This window comes from Onychostoma macrolepis, chromosome 16 (assembly GCF_012432095.1).
Source record: "Onychostoma macrolepis isolate SWU-2019 chromosome 16, ASM1243209v1, whole genome shotgun sequence".
NCBI lineage: Eukaryota > Metazoa > Chordata > Actinopteri > Cypriniformes > Cyprinidae > Onychostoma > Onychostoma macrolepis.
Window position 1 is genome coordinate 4,801,600 of NC_081170.1, and position 21,834 is coordinate 4,823,433.

At 35.3% G+C, this 21,834-nt stretch overlaps 1 protein-coding gene across 2 annotated transcripts in view; it reads left to right on the forward strand.

Moving 5' to 3' along the window:
* csmd3a (CUB and Sushi multiple domains 3a) overlaps positions 1 to 21,834 on the forward strand; it is a 288,864-nt gene that overhangs the window by 53,819 nt on the left and 213,211 nt on the right. For both annotated transcript variants that reach the window (XM_058747031.1, XM_058747032.1), the window contains exon 4: positions 2,439 to 2,633. In XM_058747031.1, the coding sequence (XP_058603014.1) occupies positions 2,439 to 2,633 (195 nt within the window). The remainder of the gene's footprint in view (positions 1 to 2,438; positions 2,634 to 21,834) is intronic.

The window sequence follows — 21,834 nt, forward strand, 5'->3', positions numbered from 1 at the left end:
TTGAAAAAAATCCTGAAAAAATGCACATGCTTTCCGCAGAAATATGAAGCAGAAAACTAGACATACAAGACCACTGATAATCTCCCTCGATCTGGGGCTCCATGAAAGATCTCACCCCGTGGGGTCAAAATGATCACAAGAACTGTGAGCAAAAATCCCAGAACCACACGGGGGGACCTAGTGAATGACCTGCAGAGAGCTGGGACCAAAGTAACAAAGACTACCATCAGTAACACGCTGCGCCGCCAGGGACTTAAATCCTGCAGTGCCAGACGTGTCCCCCTGCTTAAGCCAGTACATGTCCGGCTCGTCTGAAGTTTGCTAGAGAGCATTTGGATGGTCCAGAAGAGGATTGGGAGAATCAGATGAAACCAAAATAGAACTTTTTGGTAAAAACTCAACTTGTCGTGTTTGGAGGAGAAAGAATGCTGAGTTGCATCCAAAGAACACCATACCTACTGTGAAGCATGGGGGTGGAAACATCATGCTTTGGGGCTGTTTTTCTGCAAAGGGACCAGGACGACTGATCCGTGTAAACGAAAGAATGAATGGGGCCATGTATCGTGAGATTTTGAGTGAAAACCTCCTTCCATCAGCAAGGGCATTGAAGATGAAACGTGGCTGGGTCTTTCAGCATGACAATGATCCCAAACACACCGCCCGGGCAACGAAGGAGTGGCTTCGTAAGAAGCATTTCAAGGTCCTGGAGTGGCCTAGCCAGTCTCCAGATCTCAACTCCATCGAAAATCTTTGGAGGGAGTTGAAAGTCCGTGTTGCCCAGCGTCAGCCCCAAAACATTACTGCTCTAGAGGAGATCTGCATGGAGGAATGGGCCAAAATACCAGCAACAGTGTGTGAAGACTTACAGAAAACGTTTGACCTCTGTCATTGACAACAAAGGATATATAACAAAGTATTGAGATGAAATTTTGTTATTGACCAAATAATTATTTTCCACCATAATTTGCAAATAAATTCTTTAAAAATCCTACAATGTTTTTTTTTAAATTTTTTTGTTTCTCATTTTGTCTCTCATAGTTGAGGTATACCTATGATGAAAATTACAGGCCTCTCTCATCTTTTTAAGTGGGAGAACTTTCACAATTGGTGGCTGACTAAATACTTTTTTGCCCCACTGTATATTTAGAATTTAGTGTTTGATAACTTCAATTTCTGTAGGCTATATTTCTGCTGAAGGGCACAGGTAAATATGACATTTATTATAATGGGTTTATGTGAAGATTGTTTTAAGTTCACTTAAATTACAAGTTATTTTTGTAAAGTCTTATATATGTTAAAATTGATAGCTTTCAAGTAATTTCCAATGGCTATCGTCAATGGTTAAATATTAGGGGAAAAAATAGAGACATCATTATATCAGTATATCAGTATTTTATAGAGACATCAGTAGTATTGGTATCAGTGATACTGGCCTTCAGTCATAAAAAAAGATGACATTAAACAAATATTAAAAATATGTTTATGTTGTTGGTACATTAATTTGAAGATTTAATGTGAAATTATTACAATATAAAAATCTATTTTAAAACTTTTATGTTAGGTGGGATTAATCACAATTAATTTCAGAAAAATGTGTGATTAAATTAGTTATTTTTTTTAATCGATTGACAGCACTATATATATATATATATATTACTTGGTGAGCAACAATGACTTTTAAAAACATTAAAAATCTCACCACCCCCAAACTATAATAGTTATTAAACTCATCATTTTCACATACTGCTATTTATTTATTTTTGTATGCAGAATACTTTACATTGCAGCTATTCTACTTCATAAACTGCAAATAAATAAAAACATTATTCTGCATTCTTTGAAATATTCACTTAAGAATACAGCATATACTGTTGTGCCAGACAGCATTTATAGTGACTAGTTCATTTTAATCAGAACTGATTAATTTTGATCAGGTGATTGTCAGAATTATCAGTCTGAAACGGGCAGTGCAGTGTGTCTGAAGTCGACTGGGGATTGAAATGGAATTTCATGATGGTGGCAGGTGCTCAGAGCGGATGTGTGCTGGTTTAAATCAAAGATAAGCGAGCTTAACATATCATATCCAGATGTGTCCCTGAGGATTAGAAATGTGTCAAAGCAGGAATATTAGTCCAACGTCAGATGTCTGAGAAATAAATAAGGACAGTCGACTGCATTCTTGACACTTCTTCTTTTTTTGTTTTTTTTAATAGATAAGTATCTTTTTTATTGCTGTAGGATGTGACCTTTTTGTTTCTTGCACAAATTAATTTTTTATTCATTGTTTTCATAATTTTTTGATGAATACAGGCTTTGCAACTCTCTAACTGGCCGGTTATAACCAGCAGAAATCAGCAATGCGTTAAGAATAAAACTGCGCTCATCAACTGGCCCTTTACTACATCTGATTTTGGCATCTTCTCTTTGTCTCTCCTCAGAACTACAAAGCAGTTCTTGTGGGAATCCAGGAGTTCCTGCCAAAGGAATCCTGAACGGAACAAGCTTCAATGTGGGAGACAGAATCCGGTATCACTGTGTGGCTGGATATACCCTGGACGGCCACGCACAGCTGACCTGTGTCACCAGCACGTCTAACGTAGCGGTGTGGGATTTTCCTATTCCCATCTGCAGAGGTAAGAAGTGACGGATAGACGCTTGGGGAAAATGCGCTAAGAAGCTCATTTTCATTTTCTGGATGCTTGGTTTTCTGAGGATGAGCTGTTTTTATTAAAAGGAGGCCTTCTCTGTTTTGTAGAGCATCACAGGGCATTAATGCATTTGGACACGCTTAAAATGTCTGAATGTCATTGCATTAGATGATAAAATATCAAAGCAATTGGTTTCTGGAAACAAATGATGCACAAGCTTTTCTCAGAATTAATTTCACTTTTTTATTTTTATTTTTTTAATGACATTTATCCAGCTAGGGCTAAGTGATACAGCTAAAAGAATGTTGTTATTTTCAGTCCTTTCACGATATGCAATATGTATCTCAATAATTATGTATGCTCTGAAATGAAAGGATTTTTTTTTTCATTCATGACTTTTCAGCAAAACAGCCATATTTGCCTAGTAGATTAAAAAAGGACATGTTTTCGTCTAACTCTTGTGCTGAGCTGAAAATCCTGTAACTAATTTGGTGTTCCTGGTCAAAATATTTCACCAAATCTATCTATAATGTATATTATCACTAAATCTTGGATTCAATCTTTTTGTCAACTTGTTTTCTTTCGATTACCACAGGTTTCTTTTTGGAACTGATTGTTCTAGGCCTCACTGATCTGAGCTCATGCACCTCAGTTTTTGAGAGAGAGAGAGAGAGAGAGAGAAAAAAAACAATAATTTTGGATATATATATCCATATATATATATATATATATATATATATTAAGTTTATAAGTTCAGATCACTGAGGCCTACTGTATGATCAATCAGCTCCAAAAAGAAATATAAATCTTGTGCTAATTGAAAGAAAACAAGTTGGCATACCAAGAAATGTAAAATGTAAATATTTTTTTATTGGCCTATCATTTTTGACCACGAAGGCGGGTAAAAATTGATCAATTATACATTTTTGTGACGTTGTTATACCATGAGTGAGCGAAGTCAGTAAGTTTTAGTCCAATGCGATAACACTGACTAGCATTTTTGGGGAAAAAAATATCCTCTCCATCATAAGTGCTAACTGAACACACAGACACATTTTTTATTAAATCCCTTTAAATTAATCATTTTAGTTTAGGTGCATGAATATAATGATACCTAATGGTAGACAGAAATAGTTATGCATACAGTAGTATATACTTTTACTTTTTAATGTGAATCGGAGTAGTCATTGTAATCATTGAATCAGAATTTGGGGTTTTGGAATCACAGTTTAAACTGATTCACAGAAATGAATCAAACATATTCCAGGTTTTTAAATCAGATACACTATTTGTACATCTCATTTATTTAAGACTGATACCAAAATCATCACAAATATACTGGATATATAATCCAGCCCTGAAACTAGAATGTATGAGGTCAGTTCTCATGAAGTTCACACAGGTGTTTTAATAGAGGAACCAGAGGTGAAGTTCATCACATAAACTATGAATATGTTCCACTACCGTTCGACAACCACAGAGTATCCAAATACTAATTTTGAACTTCATTTCTGTGTAGTAAATCTGAACTGCATTTAGTTTTATCATTTAAAACCTAACAAAAGCTTTCTTGCGCTCTAATTTTTTTTTAAATGCCACTTGCTGTGATGTTTTGTTATCTAATGCATTGACATTCAGATATTTTAAAGTGTGGCTTAAGTGTCCAAATGCTTTTCAGGGCCACAGATTCTTTTGTAAGCAGCATGTTGGCTCAAAAATGAATCTGGCTACTTTGCTGTACACCCGGAGTACTCTGGCTTTGGCTTTGATATGCGGCTTTTATATTATTCTGTTTTGTTGAATTTCAAATGAATGCTGTTTTTAAGTTGTATTGTGCTTAGAATTCTCTCTGCTTCTCATTTGTCTTTCTGGGATTGCTTTAGATATGGTGATTTATGAAGTTTTCTGCAGCGCCTGCTGTAAAATCCTGCAGTTCTTTTGCATTAGTCTTCTTTTGCATGGCACAATCAAACGTGAGTCGCCCCAGTGGGAAATGCCTGCGTGAAAAATACGAAATACAGTTAATAATTTAGGTGTTGCCTTAATTATCAGCGTGCAAAATTTTGAAGTGCACTCAGGTATTGTGGGTTGCATTTTACATTTTGGAATATGACTGAATGATTGAACTGAATAAAGATAAAATATGCTATATCACCAGGATATGTGAAAAATGAGTACTGTTGTATCGTTTGTGCTTAATGAAAGATGAACAGGGCTCAAAACATATCGATGAAAGGTACTTTTTGGTGTAGAAAAGACCTCATTAAGAACAGCGTTTAAACCAGCAAACATGTTTAATGTATTATAGCCTCTCATCTTCTTATTAGTTTTGCATCAGTAGCTTCTAGTTGGCTGAATGAAGACAGAAACTGTATTTCTGTCTCACCATTTAGGTTATGAAATTCTGTTTAATTGGGTTTGAAGTCTGCATCATCAAACTATTTCAACTCTTTGATTTGAGTAAACTCAGAAGTTGCTAACACAGATAACAGTACATTTCCTTGAGTTTCGCGCCAGTCAGTTAACACCTGCTGGTACAGTAGATACTGTAACCAAACCATCTGTGGGCAAAAAAAACATCTTTCTACATTGATGGCAATTCAAAAATGTCAAGTCACTATTATTTGTATAGTGCTTTTAACAATGCAAATTGTGTCAAATGAGCTTTACATCAGCTTGATATAAAGCTGGGTGGCTTTACATCAGTTTTACAGTATTTAGACGGGGAAATAGTGTGTTGAAATAGTGTCATTCTCCTCTGGCCAGACAAAATCAGCAGTTTAAATCTAGGCTGCAGCAGAGTCAGATTGTGCAAAGGACTCATCTGGTTCCTGTGGTCTTGTCCCGATGGCTGTCTAGACAGGTTCTTCACTGGGGATCAATCTCTGGGCCTCATCTAGTTGTCCTGGTCTCCGCTGATGTTCAGGGCTGTAGAGGTCATCTCTAGGTGCTGATCCACCATCTGATCTGGATACGGACTGGATCTGGGTGGCTGCAGTGACCATCAGATCTGGATATGGACTGGATCAGGTGGCTACGGTGACCTTGGAATAAGAAAGAAACAGACTAATATTAGCGTAGATGCCATTCTTCTAATGATGTAACAAGTACAGTACATTGGGAGTTTTGGGAAGTGTTCCCGGTTCCGCTTGACCTAATTAATGCAGCCTAACAATCCTTTAACGTATTTAACGTAATTATAGAAATGCGATGGTGTATTATGTGTAAACCAGGTTAAAGAGATGGTTCTTTAATCTAGGTTTAAACTGACAGAGTGTGTCTGCTTCCCGAACAGTGTTAGGTAAATTGTTCCAGAATTTGGGCGCTAAATAGGAAAACGATCTCCCGCCCGCAGTTGATTTTGATATTCTAGGTATTATCAAATGGCCAGAGTTTTGAGATCACAGCGGACGTGAAGGACTATAATTTGATAAGAGCTCACTAAAATACTGAGGTGCCAAACCATTCAGGGCCTTATAGGTAATTAGCAAGATCTTGAAATGTATACGATGTTTAATAGGGAGCCAGTGCAGTGTTGAGACAACCGGGCTAATATGGTCATACTTCCTTGTTCTAAGAACTCTAGCTGCTGCATTTTGAACCAGCTGGAGTTTGTTTATTAAACGCGCAGAGTAACCACCCAATAAAGCATTACAATAATCTAGCCTCAAGGTCATGAACGCATTAATTAATGTTTCTGCATTTGACATTGAGAGCATAGGTCGTAATTTAGATATATTTTTTAGATGAAAAAATGCAGTTTTACAAATGCTAGAAACATGTTTTTCGAAGGAAAGATTGCTATCAAAAAGTACGCCTAGGTTCCAAACTAATGACGAAGAATTTCGTCCAACAGTGTTAGATCCAACAGTGATCTAGGTTATTACATGCAAAAGTTTTTGGTCCAATAATTAACGCCTCTGTTTTTTCAGAATTTAGCGGTAAGAAATTGCTAGTCATCCAGTTTTTGATATCAACTATGCAATTTTGCAAATTGTTATGTTTCATCGGGTCGCGAAGAAATATAGAGCTGAGTATCATCAGCATAACAGTGAAAGCTAACACCATGTTTCCTAATGATATCTCCCAAGGGTAACATGTAAAGCGTGAAAAGTAAGAGGCCTAGTACTGAGCCTTGAGGTACTCCATACTGCACTTGTGATTGGTATGATTCCTCTTCATTTACTGCCACGAATTGATGGCGGTCAGATAAGTACGATTTGAACCATGCCAGTGCACTTCCTCTAACGCCAACATAATTTTCAAGTCTATTTAAAAGAATGTTGTGATCGATAGTGTCAAACGCAGCACTAATATCCAGTAGCACTAATAGAGAGATACAACCACGATCAGATGATAAGAGCTAACTCAGTACTATGATATGGTCTAAAACCTGATTGGAAATCCTCACATATAGCATTTTTCTCTAAGAAGGAACATAATTGTGAGGATACTACCTTTTCTAATATCTTTGACAGAAAAGGGAGATTCGTGATCGGTCTGTAATTAATTAATTAATTCCTTGGGGTCAAGTTGTGGTTTTTTAATGAGAGGCTTAATAACAGCCAGTTTGAAGGTTTTTGGGATGTATCCTAATGACAATGATGAGTTAATAATATTCAGAAGAGGATCTATTATTTCTGGAAGCACCTGTTTTAGGAGCTTAGATGGAACAGGGTCTAACATATAGGTTGTTGGTTTAGATGATTTAACAAGTTTATACAATTCTTCATTTCAAATAGAAGAGAATGAGTGGAATAATGGTGAGAAGTCGGTAACAATTTCAGGCTCATTTGAAGTTGGAGATGAAAGATGGTTAAATTGGTTAGTGAGCGAGTCATTTGAGCTAATTCAGTGAACAAGTGACTTATTCAGTCAAGTGTTTAGACCAATGACTCCTGTGCCTGATTCATATGGTTTTGGAAATCTTTATGCTTATAAAAAAAGAATAATACTGAAATTGACCTCAAAAAATGAACATTTGAAAAATGCACTAGCGTCCAATTCAATAATCAGTCATTTAATTGGTGCAGGATTCTTTTTAAAGCAGGTGAACCGATTTCCAAAACCGTGTGTGTTTGTATGTATACTAGGGATGGGAAGATTCCCCGATTCGCTCGGTGCATCGTCATAAAAAGTTAACGATGCTATGCATCGGTTTAAAAAGTGGGCATCGGCTACAAGTTGGCATTTATATCGCGATGCATTGTTTCTAACATATTTGCATCGGTAAAAAACGATTTTTTATATTACCACGGATGCGCTATAATTTCATTATTTAGAAAGTGACCAATAATCTGTGACCAATAATTTATATGTAAATTGATTTCTCCTCTCTAAACTGTTTTTCAAGCGCGTTCTCTCATCACCGCTGCTGTCTGAATATGACGAATCACAACACTGTGGAGACCTGAGGAAAAGCGGTGATTAAAGTCCAAAACCTGACTTGAAATAATCTAACAAATTAATCGGGGCTAAAGCGGTTCCATAAATGACAAATTAAGTTCACACAATCTCACTTATTTGTGCATGTTTATTTTTAAGGAGCCCTTAATGTCGATCATGAATCAAATCGATCCACCATGTCAAACAGCGAATATATCTGTGCTGTTTAATGCATTTGAGACGTTGTGTTTTCTTCAGTCCATAACTGACATGTCACAGGTATATTTTTCATCTGTAAATGTCAGAAAGTCATGCAAACATATCCATTTTGCTGTCAGAGCTTACGCGAGAGCAATGAGCGCTGCTGCTCGCATGCGCACTAAACAGACAGAGCGCAATCGAATAGGAGCACAAATCTGAGTAAAATATACATTTTGCTAAAATATTTGTTGTTGGACATTAAATGTGTCCTTTGTAGAATTTTAAACCTACATATAAGTGTATTTTTATGATAGCAGTAACTGTAAAGGGACTATATTGTAATAGGTAAATCAAATGTAAGCTAGTACAGCCATAATATTACTAAGCTCAAATGAGTAAATGTGTTTGCAGTTAAAATCTAGTCATTTTCTTTATTATTTATTTTCATTTTAATTCAGTGATTTTAACTTTTAATTGAGTTATTTTAATGCTTTAAAGAGCAATTTTAGATTGTAATGTTCTAATGTTTTGCTATCTGTTCTGCAAACTATAAAAGGTACAGCTGTCATTAAACCAGAGAGAAAGGCTGCATGGCTAGAAACTGTAAAAAAAAAGTCAAATAATAGTATGTGTGAGAGTCAGTGGTAATATCATTGTGTTCCTATTGGTCAGTATTAGAGGAGCTCAGCTTAGCCTGACAGTTAGCCTGCTTTAGACCAGGTTAGTTTCCCACAAGTTGCCACAGTGACTAAGCTTGATCTAGGCCTGTGTTAAAATTGCTTTATGGAACCAAATCATTTAACAATGAGTCAGACTAACTGAAATAAGCCTGGCTTATTTGGTTAACTTGTTTTATGAAACAGGCCTCGAGGCATTATAAGTGATCATATTTTCTGTATTGCATCGAATCGCATTGTGTTGAATTGAATCGAAATCGGATCGCACTGCATTGTAATAGGGGTGAATCGTATCACATCGGTAGCTGCTTCATATATATCTTTAATGTATCGTATCGTTGGCTATGCATCGAGATGTGTATCTTATCGGCCTGAGTCATGAGATGCACATCCATAATGTATACTGTAAAGAGCACATGTTTGACCATGACATACAGAAAGTTTATCAGACATTTTGGGGAGACACAGTGAGTGAATAGGGAAAGAACTTGTATACCGTTTTCCTATGAAATATGAGAGATTCTTATGAAAATCTTGCCAAATTGCTCTCATTATCATTATTCTTGTTGCCCAAGAACACATTAATATGAAAATTAGTTACAATGTATAGATACAATGTATAGAATGAGAATATCCATTTATGGCCGTGTTTATATGTATATTATATAAAAGTAAAATAGTGTATCAAATAATTCTGTCATTTTTTTTAATTTTCGTTACATAGCTGAGAATTATGAAAGTCCATTTCCGCTACTGAATAAAAAAAAAAAAGGTAATAGCGACTTTTTATCTCACAATTCTGACATTTTCTCGCAATTGCCTCATACAAACTTGCAATTCTGACTTTTTTCTCAGGATTGTGAGATATAAACTCACAATTGCGAGTTATAAAGTCAGAAATGCGAGATTTAAACTTACATTTCTGACTTTTTTTTTTTTGCATTTTCGAGTTTGTATCTTGCAATTTTGACTTTTTTTCCCCCTCAGAATTGTGAGATTTACACTCACAATTGCGAGTTAAAAAAAAAGACTGATATGTTCTCAGAATTGCGAGTTTATATCTCACAATTCTGAGAAAAAAAGTCAGATTTGCGAGCTTGTATCAGGCAATTCTGAGAAGAAAAAAAAAATCAGAATTGTGAGATATAAACTCTGTGAGAAAAATGTCAGAATTGTGAGATAAAAAGTCGCAATTAACTTTTTATTTTTTTTATTCAGTGGCGGAAACGGGCTACCATAGAGAATCATCTTTGTACAAAGTTAAAAAAAAAATTGCCTAAAAACCTAAAAATTTATTGAAACACGCACACACACGTTTGTTTTTGTGAACTGTGGGGACATTCCATAGGCATAATGGTTTTTATACTGTACAAACCGTATTTTCTATCCCCCTGCACCTAAACCTACCCCTTACAGGAAACTTTGTGCATTTTTACTTTCTCAAAAAAAACTCATTCTGTATGATTTATAAGCCTTTTGAAATATGGGGACACGGGGAAATGTCCTCATAAATCACCTTCTCCTTGTAATACCTATGTCATACCCATGTCATTATACAAATTTTTGTCCTCATGTCGCACACACACAAACACACACACACACACACACACACACACACACACACACATATACAATACAAACAGGACATCTGATAAAAAACTAATAAAAAAGAAAACTAACCAATACTTTACAAAAAGGTTCATTGGTACATTAGTTAACATGAACTAAGAATGAACAATGCTTCTACAGCATTCATTAATCTTAGTTACTGTTAATTTCAGCATTTAATACGCATTATTTAGTTAGTTAGTTGTTAGTTAATACATTAACAATTGTTAACAAATGACACCTTACTGGGAAGTGTTACCATTAAAATAATAGTACTAAAATTAATATTAATAAGTAACAAGTGTTTGTGTATTATACGTTCTATTTTATAAATGAGTTGTTTATATAGTGCATATTAGATATGTACTTGTCTTTATATGCACAATATATACACAATTACGTATTATAATATAAAATATGTATTTAAAATATTATTACAGAACAATATGTATATGCAGTGCAGTGTAGGGTTAACATGGTCCATTGTGTTCCAGGCCTTTTTACAGTCCCAGTTTATTGTCCATTATGAGAATATTTTTACTGGTTTTAGTAGGTTCATCTGGCCAAACTGGTGTTTAGCTGACCAACCCCAAAATCCTCTAAAATCAGCAAAACAAGCTGGGTGACCAACTAACCATTTTAGGCGGGTTTAAGCTGCTCTTTTCAGATGGATAGTAGATCCCTGTCATACTCCTTGCATGATTAGCATGCTAGCTTCATCAGAGACACTAAATGGATGTATTTTCAGACGTTTAATTAATGTTGTATCAATTGCAACACATGAAAATTGGTCAGACGTTGATGTGATTCATCCAAAAGTGATTCCGGATGATTCACAAGAGAGAATAACTACTGCCAGTTCTGTCTTTGAGTCTTATTCAGCGAAACGAAGAATGCGTGGCCTTGTTGCTACAGCCAAATCAGTCAACCTAAGGATGAATCTGTATTACACAATTTCTGGCTTTTTATCACATGCTTTTTCATCTTCGGGCAGGGGAAACTGATCTTCTTTGATGAGGATATCTGAGCCTTGAGGCTTTCCCCTTCTCACCGCCCACTCTGGATGTCGTTAAAGCTAACTATATTGCCAGTAAATGCAAAGAAAAGGGAGAAATGGCGCTTGAATGAGAGTCAGGTCTTACGCCATGCATGGATGCTTTGTGTTTATGCCAGCTGGGAGGAAGACCTGTGATAAATGCAGCTCTCAGTCGGCCACAATGTTGCAAGAATATTAGACCTGTTGGCCGTGTGCATTTCAGATAAGGCTTGGTTTTTGCTCTAATGCATTTCATGAGAGAATGAATGAGTATGAGAAAATTTTAATACAGAACATATCAACCTTGTTTTTAATGTAAGAGTGGCCACGGGTCTTGGTAACTTGAGTGTGCGAATCTTCCGGTGCCATTTGCTTCCAGCTATTATACCTGTACAAAAAATAGTCTGTTATGCTGCTTGATTTTACAAACTGGTATTTATCATAACACAGTGGTTTGTAGTACAAAAACAGCTAACATTATGCTTTAAGAAAGTTTTGCTAACGTTAAGTTGTATCTGAATGTTTTCCAATTTAATGTTTTAAAAATGTTTTTTCTTGGTTATGTGAACATTAGTCATAAATTAAGTTATAAATGCAAAACTCAGAGCTCTGAAAATTCAAAACATCCAGTTTAATTTTTAAAAAAAGTCTTGGATATTTAAACATTATAGAGAACATTAATGGAATGTTCAGTGTTATCCTTTTGTAAATAATGTGAGAATGTTACTTTTGAATGTTCTCTGAATCATCTGCAGACTAACATCCACCTAAAATGTTTTAGAAACATGTCCCATGTGCGATGAACGAATAACATTTTTGTGCTAACATTTTGAAAATGTTATCAAAGACCAGACAACTTTGAATGAACATTCTGTTAGCGTTAATGTATGTTCTGGAAACATTGCGAATAGTTTTACCGTTTAATGCACTTTATTTTTATTCTAGTTATTTACCTACAGAACATAACTTACTTCCATATTACAAATTAAGGTGGATGTAAAACGCAGTCTGTAGTAGCAACGCTTCTCCATCTTCCTCCGGGTTCTTCGGTCACTTTGAGAGAGGAGTAGGACCCTCAGAACGGGCAGATGGTCTTTTGATCCCGTTTCCTCAGAGAAACTGCCCATTCTCATGATGTAGGCGTTCATCCAAGAGTCCCCAGCAGCCCTCTTCGGCACACTTGAATGGCAGATATCTCCGAATACAGATGGAACGACCTAGATCGAGGGGACACACTCTGAAAGGTGTTGAAATTCTTGCCATGCTAGCAGTTTCTGTCGTTTGACTGGTTGTCGGACACATGTTTCCAGTAACTGTGTCGCCTGTCCATATCAGCTCTGTGAGAGGAATTTCTGCAGGAGGAGCTCTGAATGGCATGCTCTTTCTGACAGCTTAAACCCCTGCAGAACATGTTGAGATGTTTGCCTCGCTGTGACAGTTTAGTGTCTTGCATGGCAAAGCGAGCTTATCTTATCTCTGCTTACCTCCTTGCTCATTTAGCAGCCAGTTCCAAAACTGAGTACATCAAACCCATTTTCACAGAGTAGCTGTTTGTCTCTGAGCAATATCCCAACCATGAATGTTGAAATCCAGCATAAAAATGTAATGTATAGTGGAAAGCACATTATCATTTCAAAGGCTCCTGAAATCAGGACCCACAGGCTGCCAGTCCCAACGCCTGCACCAAAGTTCATGAAAAAACAGCTTTTATGGATCTAGCAGTGGTGCTTGTTTAAGAGTTTTGCTTTTAAGACTGGCCTCCCCTTAACATTTCATGAAATATTAATACCATTTCATATATATATTACATAATGTTATAAAAACCCAAATATAGCCTATATATATATATAATAAGATTTTTTAATGTTTTTGAAGTGGTTTCTTCTGCTCACCAAGACTGCATTTATTTAATCCAAAACACAGCAATTTAATTTAGCATCATTACCCCAGGCCTCAGTGTCACATGATCCTTCAGAAATCATTCTAATATGATGATCTGATTTGCTGCTCAAGAAACATTTCTGATTATAATCAATGTTGAAAACAGCTTTGTAGATCTTTTTTTCAGGATTCTTTGATGAATAGAAAGTTCAAAAGAACAACATTTAGCTGAAATAGAAAGCTTTTTTTGTATAGAATATAGTTTTTGAAAAATAAAGCTTTATATATAGTGGTGGCCAATTTATTAGAACACTAGTATTTTCACCAGCCAAAAATGGTTTCAAGTCGGTTTTAAGTCGGTAGGAAATATCAGTTTACATTTGCACACATTCATTTTGCACATTCATATCTGAACAGAATTGAACTGAGAATGGCTTCTTTTTTAGGAATCATTGAATCAAAATGGACCGATTTTGCACAGCCTTGCTGTAAAATATCATACAGCACAATCAACTTTAATTATTGTGATCTGCTTGAATCCATATTTGCACAAGAGCCTCTAAACATGTCATTGAATGCTGTGTGTCATTTTGAGTTTGAGAGTAGAATGAACACTGTTTGTGCTGGAAAAATCATTGGGTTTTTTTTTTTTTTGGACATTAGGTTTTCAATCAGTGTACTTTTGTCTCTTAAATGGGCATGATGACAAAGAGCCAGTGATTGAAAATTTTTGAAATTACAGTAAAAAAAAATAAACAACTCCAATGAAATAAATCACCGTACTCAGAGAGACACGATTAGAGAAAGTACACCATAACTCATTTGATGTTGCATTCATAATCGTGTCTCTTGCATCTTGCTTTTTAGAAGTATTGTTAAAAAGATCAGCTTTTTTAGTTTTGTGTATTGTGCATTATTATTGTTCAGTAATTTCACTATTTAGAAGCTCGAGTAGCTTTTAGGAGAAAGCAAAAATCAAATTGAGTTCATTTTGCTGTTGATAAGTGACATGAGTGCATCCCTACTATTAAAGCAATGGAGGACGATGTTTTGAGAAATATGGAAATATTTTAAATGTAGTCTTGGCTAAAGGCCATAAATTGGATATACTGAGCAATTTCAGAGTTGTTTCTCTCTCTTTTTTACTTCAACAGGAAACTTTGCTGTGCTAATGCAACAAAATCAGGGTCATTAGATATATCTGTATTTCTCATTCTTGTGTAGCCACCGAGAATGATGGGAAATGCAGTTTGGTTGCACAAGCCTGCCGCTTCATTAACTGACTAAATGACTTGTATTTTCTGGCAAGCTTTTAACAGTACACAAAATGTGAATAAATTAAATTGCACAGTCAACATTTACAATTAAAAGGTAATTATGAGCAGCACCACCTCGGTTCACGCTTCCAAACAAAGTCCCGCTTTCCCACTCTAACAATTTTCAGCAGTTATTTTGTCTTCCCCAGTTATAATGCGCCTTTCCAGGGGAAGATAAACTACCCTCTGGCAAGGAATCTCATATATTGCGATTATTGATTTCTTTATGTGCTCTATAAGTGTGTCACAGGTGTGTGATTCAGCTGTAGCGTGAACACATGTGGCTCCACACCTGGGATGCAATCATAACACTTTGTTCTTGCATGTAGGCCTGTGTACATAATCTCTGCATCCTTCTAATAATCATTATGATTACCTGATGCTGGATTCGGCTTCTGTGAGGTTTGCATAATTGAGAGTTTGGAAGAAAATTACAAGCTTTGTTTAAATTCATCCAACAGGAATTTAAACACTGACTGTCTGTCAAGACATGCTTTTGTTGAGAGTTAACATGAAGCAGCATTCACAACCCACATTTTTCTCCATAAAGTGACAGTTTATAGACTCAAACAAGATATTTCATAAGAAAAACGGTTGGGAGGGTCTTGATTTTATTCATCACGAACTGATAAGAGGGCCTATTGACATCAGCTGTCATTTCAGAGGCAAAGACTTTTTTACGTTTTGATGTAAGATGTATTTTTTGTTGTTAAATACAGTGCCCTCCAAAAGTATTGGAACAGTGAAGACAAAATTGTTCTGTTGGCTGTGGAATCAAGACAATTGCAAATATGATGAAAAGATGAATATGAGATAAAACTACAGAATGTCACATTTTATTATTAGCCGTTTCAACACATACATATTTTACCAAATAAAAAGAACAGCACTTTTAGAGTTCATCCCACTCATTGATGTGAGCATAAGTATTGGGACAGTTGAACATAAGGCAGATATAAAAGATTATATTATTTAGTTTAGGGATGTTCATTTCGGTTATTTTTCCTAACCGTTAACCGACAAGATTATTTTAAATTAGAACTAAAATTAAATTAGAAAGAATAAGTGTCTGTGACCCATTAAAAATACTAACATTTGTTTTCGGGGGAATTAATTTTACATGCGCAAAAAGCAGTATACAACCCTAACCTTTTACAATTCCGATTATCTTCATGACTAAAAGGAGTAGTTGCTTCCACTGTTAGAAGGGAAAAAAATAAATAAATCAAGTGATTGCTCCAGCGCCACATGCGTGCACACGGTTAAGCATTCTACTTTGACAATGCAGCCTGTTCATTATCATTATATAAAAAAAACAATCAGTCAAACATATGGGAAAAAAAATAAAAAACACTGCTCAGTTTAAATATGTAGTAAAATCTGTGCCGTTAAATTATCACCGTACCACCGTGAAGTTATGCAAAACATTTTGTTTTACGTGGATATTGGAACGTGAGTGAAGTAGGCCTGTACATAAAAGGTAAATAATATTTTGCCATTCAAATACATCGCGAATACGGAAACATTTGATATTGCGTCGAACGAGAGACCCAACATTGGTTTCAGTTTCGTTTTAGCCTTAATTCGTTTTGGTTTGTCGCTATATCTTACATTTTTTAATTCTTGTTCTTTTCTAAATAGCCTACTGTTAATTGAAAGGATTTGTTGAGAAGTGAGGGGAACTAAAATAGCATAGCTATGTTTACAGTGTTTATTATAGTATTTGTAATTCGCGTCGGCCTATCTGAATGAAATAATAAAATGCGACTTATGTTTTTTTTTCTCTCTCTAAAAAAACGTTTTTTTTTTTGTTTTTTTTTGTTTTTTGTTGTTGTTGTTTTTATACGCGTAGCTTATTTTAACCATGCAGTAAACCTTTTAAAATATCTTGATTAAATTACTGAAAAAATAAATAAATAAGTGACTTTAAACCGTTTAACTGATTGTATTAATCGGTCAAAATTCTTATCGGTCAGTTAACGGTTAAACGGTTAAAATGAACATCCCTAATTTAGTTGCAGATCCCTTGCGCACTATCACAGCAGTGGGTCTGTGACCCATAGACATCACCAGACTCTTGGTCTCATCCTTTGAAATACTTTTCCCAGCCTTTAATGCAGCCAAATCCAATTGTTGCTTGTTTTGGGGAGTTTCTGCCTTTACTCTCTTCAGCTGGTGAAATTCATGTTCAATCGGATTTAAATCTGGAGATTGACTTGGGCAATCTAAGACTTTCCATTTCTTTGCCCTTATAAATTACTTGACTGAACTGGCAGGGTGTTTTGGGTCATTGTCCTGATGCAATATGAAGCACTTCCCAATGAATCTCGTGGCATTTTCTTGAATATTGGTAGGCAAGATGGTTTTGTACCCTTCCAAATTCATTCTGCTACTGTCATCATACATTAAGTCATCAGTAAAGTTGAGACGGCCTGTTCCAGAGACGGCCATGCATGCCCATGCCATGACACCACCTCCACCATGCTTTACAGATGAGGCTGTATGCTTGGGATCATTGCAGTTCCCTTTTTTTCTCCACATTTTTGCTTTCCCATCACTTCGATAAAGGTTCATCGTTGTCTCATCGGTCCATAAACACAGTTCCAAAACTCTTCTGGCTCACCTTTGTGGTTTTTTGCAAACTCTAATCTTGCCTTTCTATTTTTGGAGCTGGTCAGAGGTTTGTATCTAGCTATGTAGCATCTGTAATTCTGTGTGAAAGTCTCCTGAGGACAGTAGATTGTCAGAGCATCACCCCAGCTTTCTGGAAGTTGTTGGTGATTTTAGTCTTTTAAGGTTCATTTTCACAGCTTTTATGATTTGTCTGTCATCAACTACTGTTGTTTTTCCCAGCTGATCAGGTCGTTGTTGGTTGCTGATGTCTCCGGTGGTCTCCAAACTCTTGATTTCTCCATGCCCTTTGTTTTTGCTAGAGCTCTAACTGACTTCCTCTTTTCTTTTATCATCCAAATTGCTTGCTTTTCTCTCAGAGTCATCTCCCTCGTCTTCATCCTGCTTTGTGTGTGTCGTCATCAAATGCAAGATTCAGAATGCAGAATCAATGGATATAACTGATACGACACATTCCCTGCTTTTAATATCTGAGGAATTAATGCAACAGGACACAGCTGATCACTTAGAAAGACCTGCGAGACAACTGTTCCAATACTTATGCTCACATCAGATTGAGGGATGCAACTCTAAAAGTGCTGAACTTCTCATCTGGTAAAACATTTATGTGTTGAAACACCCAATAATAAAATGTGACATTCTGTAGTTTTGTCTCATATTAATCTTTTAATCATATTTACAGATTTCTTGACTCCACAGCCAACAGAGCAATTTTTGTCTTTACTGTTCCAATACTTTTGGAGGGCACTGTATATATTTGTATTTGAATATGTAGCATATTAAGACCAGAGCAGAGCAATATTGCAGTGTTTATTTTATGTGTGGTTTAATTAAATCTCTGTAGGCTACCACATTACATTTTGCATTGAATATAAAATATAGCTTTTTATTTGATATACAGTATATATTAGAATAATGTAGCAGGTGAAATGTGTTTTGATTTCATGTTGTCTTGAAGCCGTTTTTCTTTTAATATTAATTTTTCCTATAAATGCTACAGGCTTGTAATGCTAATATGTCTGTCTTCAGTTTTGGTATGTATGCTTATTCATAATCTAAGTTGATGTCTGGCCCCAAAAAGTACTTGCACATTAAGTCACACTTAAAAGTCTGAATGCGATTTCAAACAACAAATTATATTGGATCTCTTTTCAGAACTAACTTTTCCACAGTGACTTTTAATCAGCTGTTGTGGAAGTGCTTTTTAAAGTGGCTGCATAAAGTCACATAAGTGTAAAATGGCACACTTCACTATAGTTTGAGTGCAAAAATACTCTGTGGAGCCGCTGTAAAGTCAGACAGGGCTAATATAAGCGATAATGTAACCATATTCAACAAGGTTTGAGTTGATTCTCTAACACTCACAGAGGAATGTTGAACTTCCAGTCTGATGAAAGAAACAAAAAACGACAGTTCATCCTTCAGAATAAAAGATAATGAGAATCCAAATTAAGTCTTGAAAAGCAACATTAATCCCTCATAGTGGGATGTTTCTTCTTCTGAGCTCGGCTTTAATGAGAGAGGATAAGGGATGTACCGATCTATTATCCAGTACCTTTCATGTACCCATCACATCAGATCCCAATGCCTTGAAGTCACTGCCTCTTCTGGTCTTCTGTATAGTCTCCGTCTCAGACGGCACACCCCTGGACCGCCCACAGACCGCTAACATGCTCTGTCTAATCCATATTGCAGACAAAACTGAAAAAAGACCATCTTGATCTTGTGAGCTCTACTTTCTTGATCTGATTGCCTAGCTTTATGAAACTTTCAGGAGCGGGTTTGAAAAGTCAAGTCCGCCTGCAAACAAAGCTGTGTTTTGGTACCAGGTTAAAACTTGAAGCTTTGATGATAAAATAATCATTGAATTGTTTTGAACTCTCTTCAGGTTAGCAGCATGAGAAAGGATGCTCAAAGTTTTGTCTGGGGCAATACAAACCAACTAGAACCAAACTAGATTTTATTGAGCAGACCTGAAAATGCTACTTTTCTGAATTATGTCTGTGAAAAGTACATATTTAAAGTTCTAAATACTTAGATGATCAGAAAACTTCTGATATTTTTCTGTATAACAGTTTGTGGAGACTACCATGGCATAATTTGAAATAAGTACTGCAAATAAATTTCTAATTTATATTAAAAAAAAATAATAATAAAAATAAACAAAATGCTTCCAATATATAATATTTCAAATAAATGTTGCTTGCTTTTAAATTATGTCTGGGAAAAGCCTGGGAAAAGTAGTTATTACAGTTTTAAATACCTGGATGATCAAAAATCTGTACCTATATTTCAATATTTTCTGTATAACATTTTGTGAAGACTACCATGCCATAATTTAAAATAAGTACTTAAAAGAAATAAAATAAAATATAAATCAAATAAAACAAAATTAAAAATAATTCAAATTAAAAATACATTTTTATTTAACCCTGTAAGGCCCACAGTTGTAAGAGATTATTTAAAATTTGGCTTTCTTATCTGAATTATGATGGTGAAAAATAGGTATTTGAAGTACATTTTTTTTTTTTTTTTTTAGATGATCAGAAATGTACACATTCAAATATTTTCTGTAACTGTTTGTGTCATAATCTAAAGTAAGTACTTCAGATAAATTCTTAATTTAATTAAAAAATTTAAAATGTAATTTAAAATGAAAATATATTAATAAACAAAAATAATTAAAATTAAAATTATAATTATTTGTGCAGACTGCAAAACCATAATTGATCATAATTTAAGTAATTCACCCAATGAATTATTAGAAAAATTATCCAATAAAAGAGCCCTATGGTATACATTTTTATTGATTTGTCATGCTAAATTTAATCGTTTTCATTAAAATACTTTTATTCACTTCATTTTGTTCTCGTGGCATAATCTATTACAGACCATATTTTCTTAAATAGCATGTACAAAACAACAATAGCGTTTAGCTACTTTAAGTGTTAGACAAATGGTCTCTTGCTGGCCAAACGGGTGATTCTTAACCAAAATAAGCTGCGGTGTGGATGGGACTTTTTGCTGTTTAGTCAAATTTTTTTGTTTACGTGTGACTAACCTCTGCTTTGCAAACATGTTGCATTACCTGCATTTTAAGCAGCTGTGCGGCGCAGATCTGGACCCTCGTGTGGCTGAAGCTCATTCGTTATTTTCTCCTTGCATGAGCTGTCGAGAGAGTCCTGTGATAAAGCATGAGTTTGCCTAAAATAGCTTTTTAGGGCAGAAATGCCGACATATAAGGCAATTTGCAGCTTAGGGAACATGGACTGCCAGCACACATTAATAGATATGAAGCTGAAGCTTTCAGAAATTTTAGTAATGGATGGTCCGCTGCTTTGAAACATCTGAACATGCAAATGCACCTGCTGTCTGCTGGATTCGTAATGAATGAGATGTGCACTGCTACATGTGCATTTAAAATTATATTTAATAATGCATTATGTAATTTACAAATCTCGAATTATGTCTCTCACTGTCAGATTTGGATGTGGATCTTTGGAGATAACTTAACCCTCTGATGCATAGTAGTCACTACAGTGGACAGATATTTGGAAACCATTTTGAACCATTTAAGATGTAGCATCATGTCCCAACCACCAACTGGCGAACCCACAAAGTGTTGTCTATGATTGCATTTAATTATTGTCTTTGTATCTTTTTTTGTTTTGAGATATTATATAATATATTCAAAATGGCAGCAGGAAAAGGGGATGTGCCATGTTCCTCATTAGTGTTAAATCCTTTTATTCTCAGAAAACCAGACAGGTACAAAAAATATTTTTCAGCTAAATCAGATGTCAGAAATAGTTTCAGATTTTAACAATATTTTTCTTGTAGGTTTTTTTCTGTGACAAAAGAGTCAATGTGAAAATATATCTGTCCGCTGCAGTGGACGTCATGCGCTGAGTATAATTCTGCCTATGGGCCTATATATATATGGATTCTGCCTTATTTTGCATGTTTTATTAAAATTATGATATAATTTACACTTCAATGGTTTTATTGAACAGAAATATTAAATAGTCTTCTGATTTTATCATTTATTTCAATGCTTACAGTCTGTTTTTATTTATTAGGCCATATAAAACTATAGGCATGTATACTGTATGAGTGCAGATATGTGCATGATTGCGTTTGAGTGTGTGCTTGGAAGGGTGTGTGTGCTGTGTGTGTTTGTATTTGTGCTCAAATGTGTATGAATCCATCCCCCATCCCACACTGCCCCACACACCCCTGCCCCATACAAACACACTCTTACCTTTTGTTTGTTCACCTTTCTGTGCTGTCATGACATAGCAAGTTATTGGCTTGATTTTTCACTTGTTTAAAAGTAAAACCAAACATGTAAACAAAAAAACAAAAATTAATTTGTGATATAATAATTAATGCAACAGAGGGATATTTTCCTGACCATTTGAATTGTAGCTATTTATTTTATTCAGAATTGT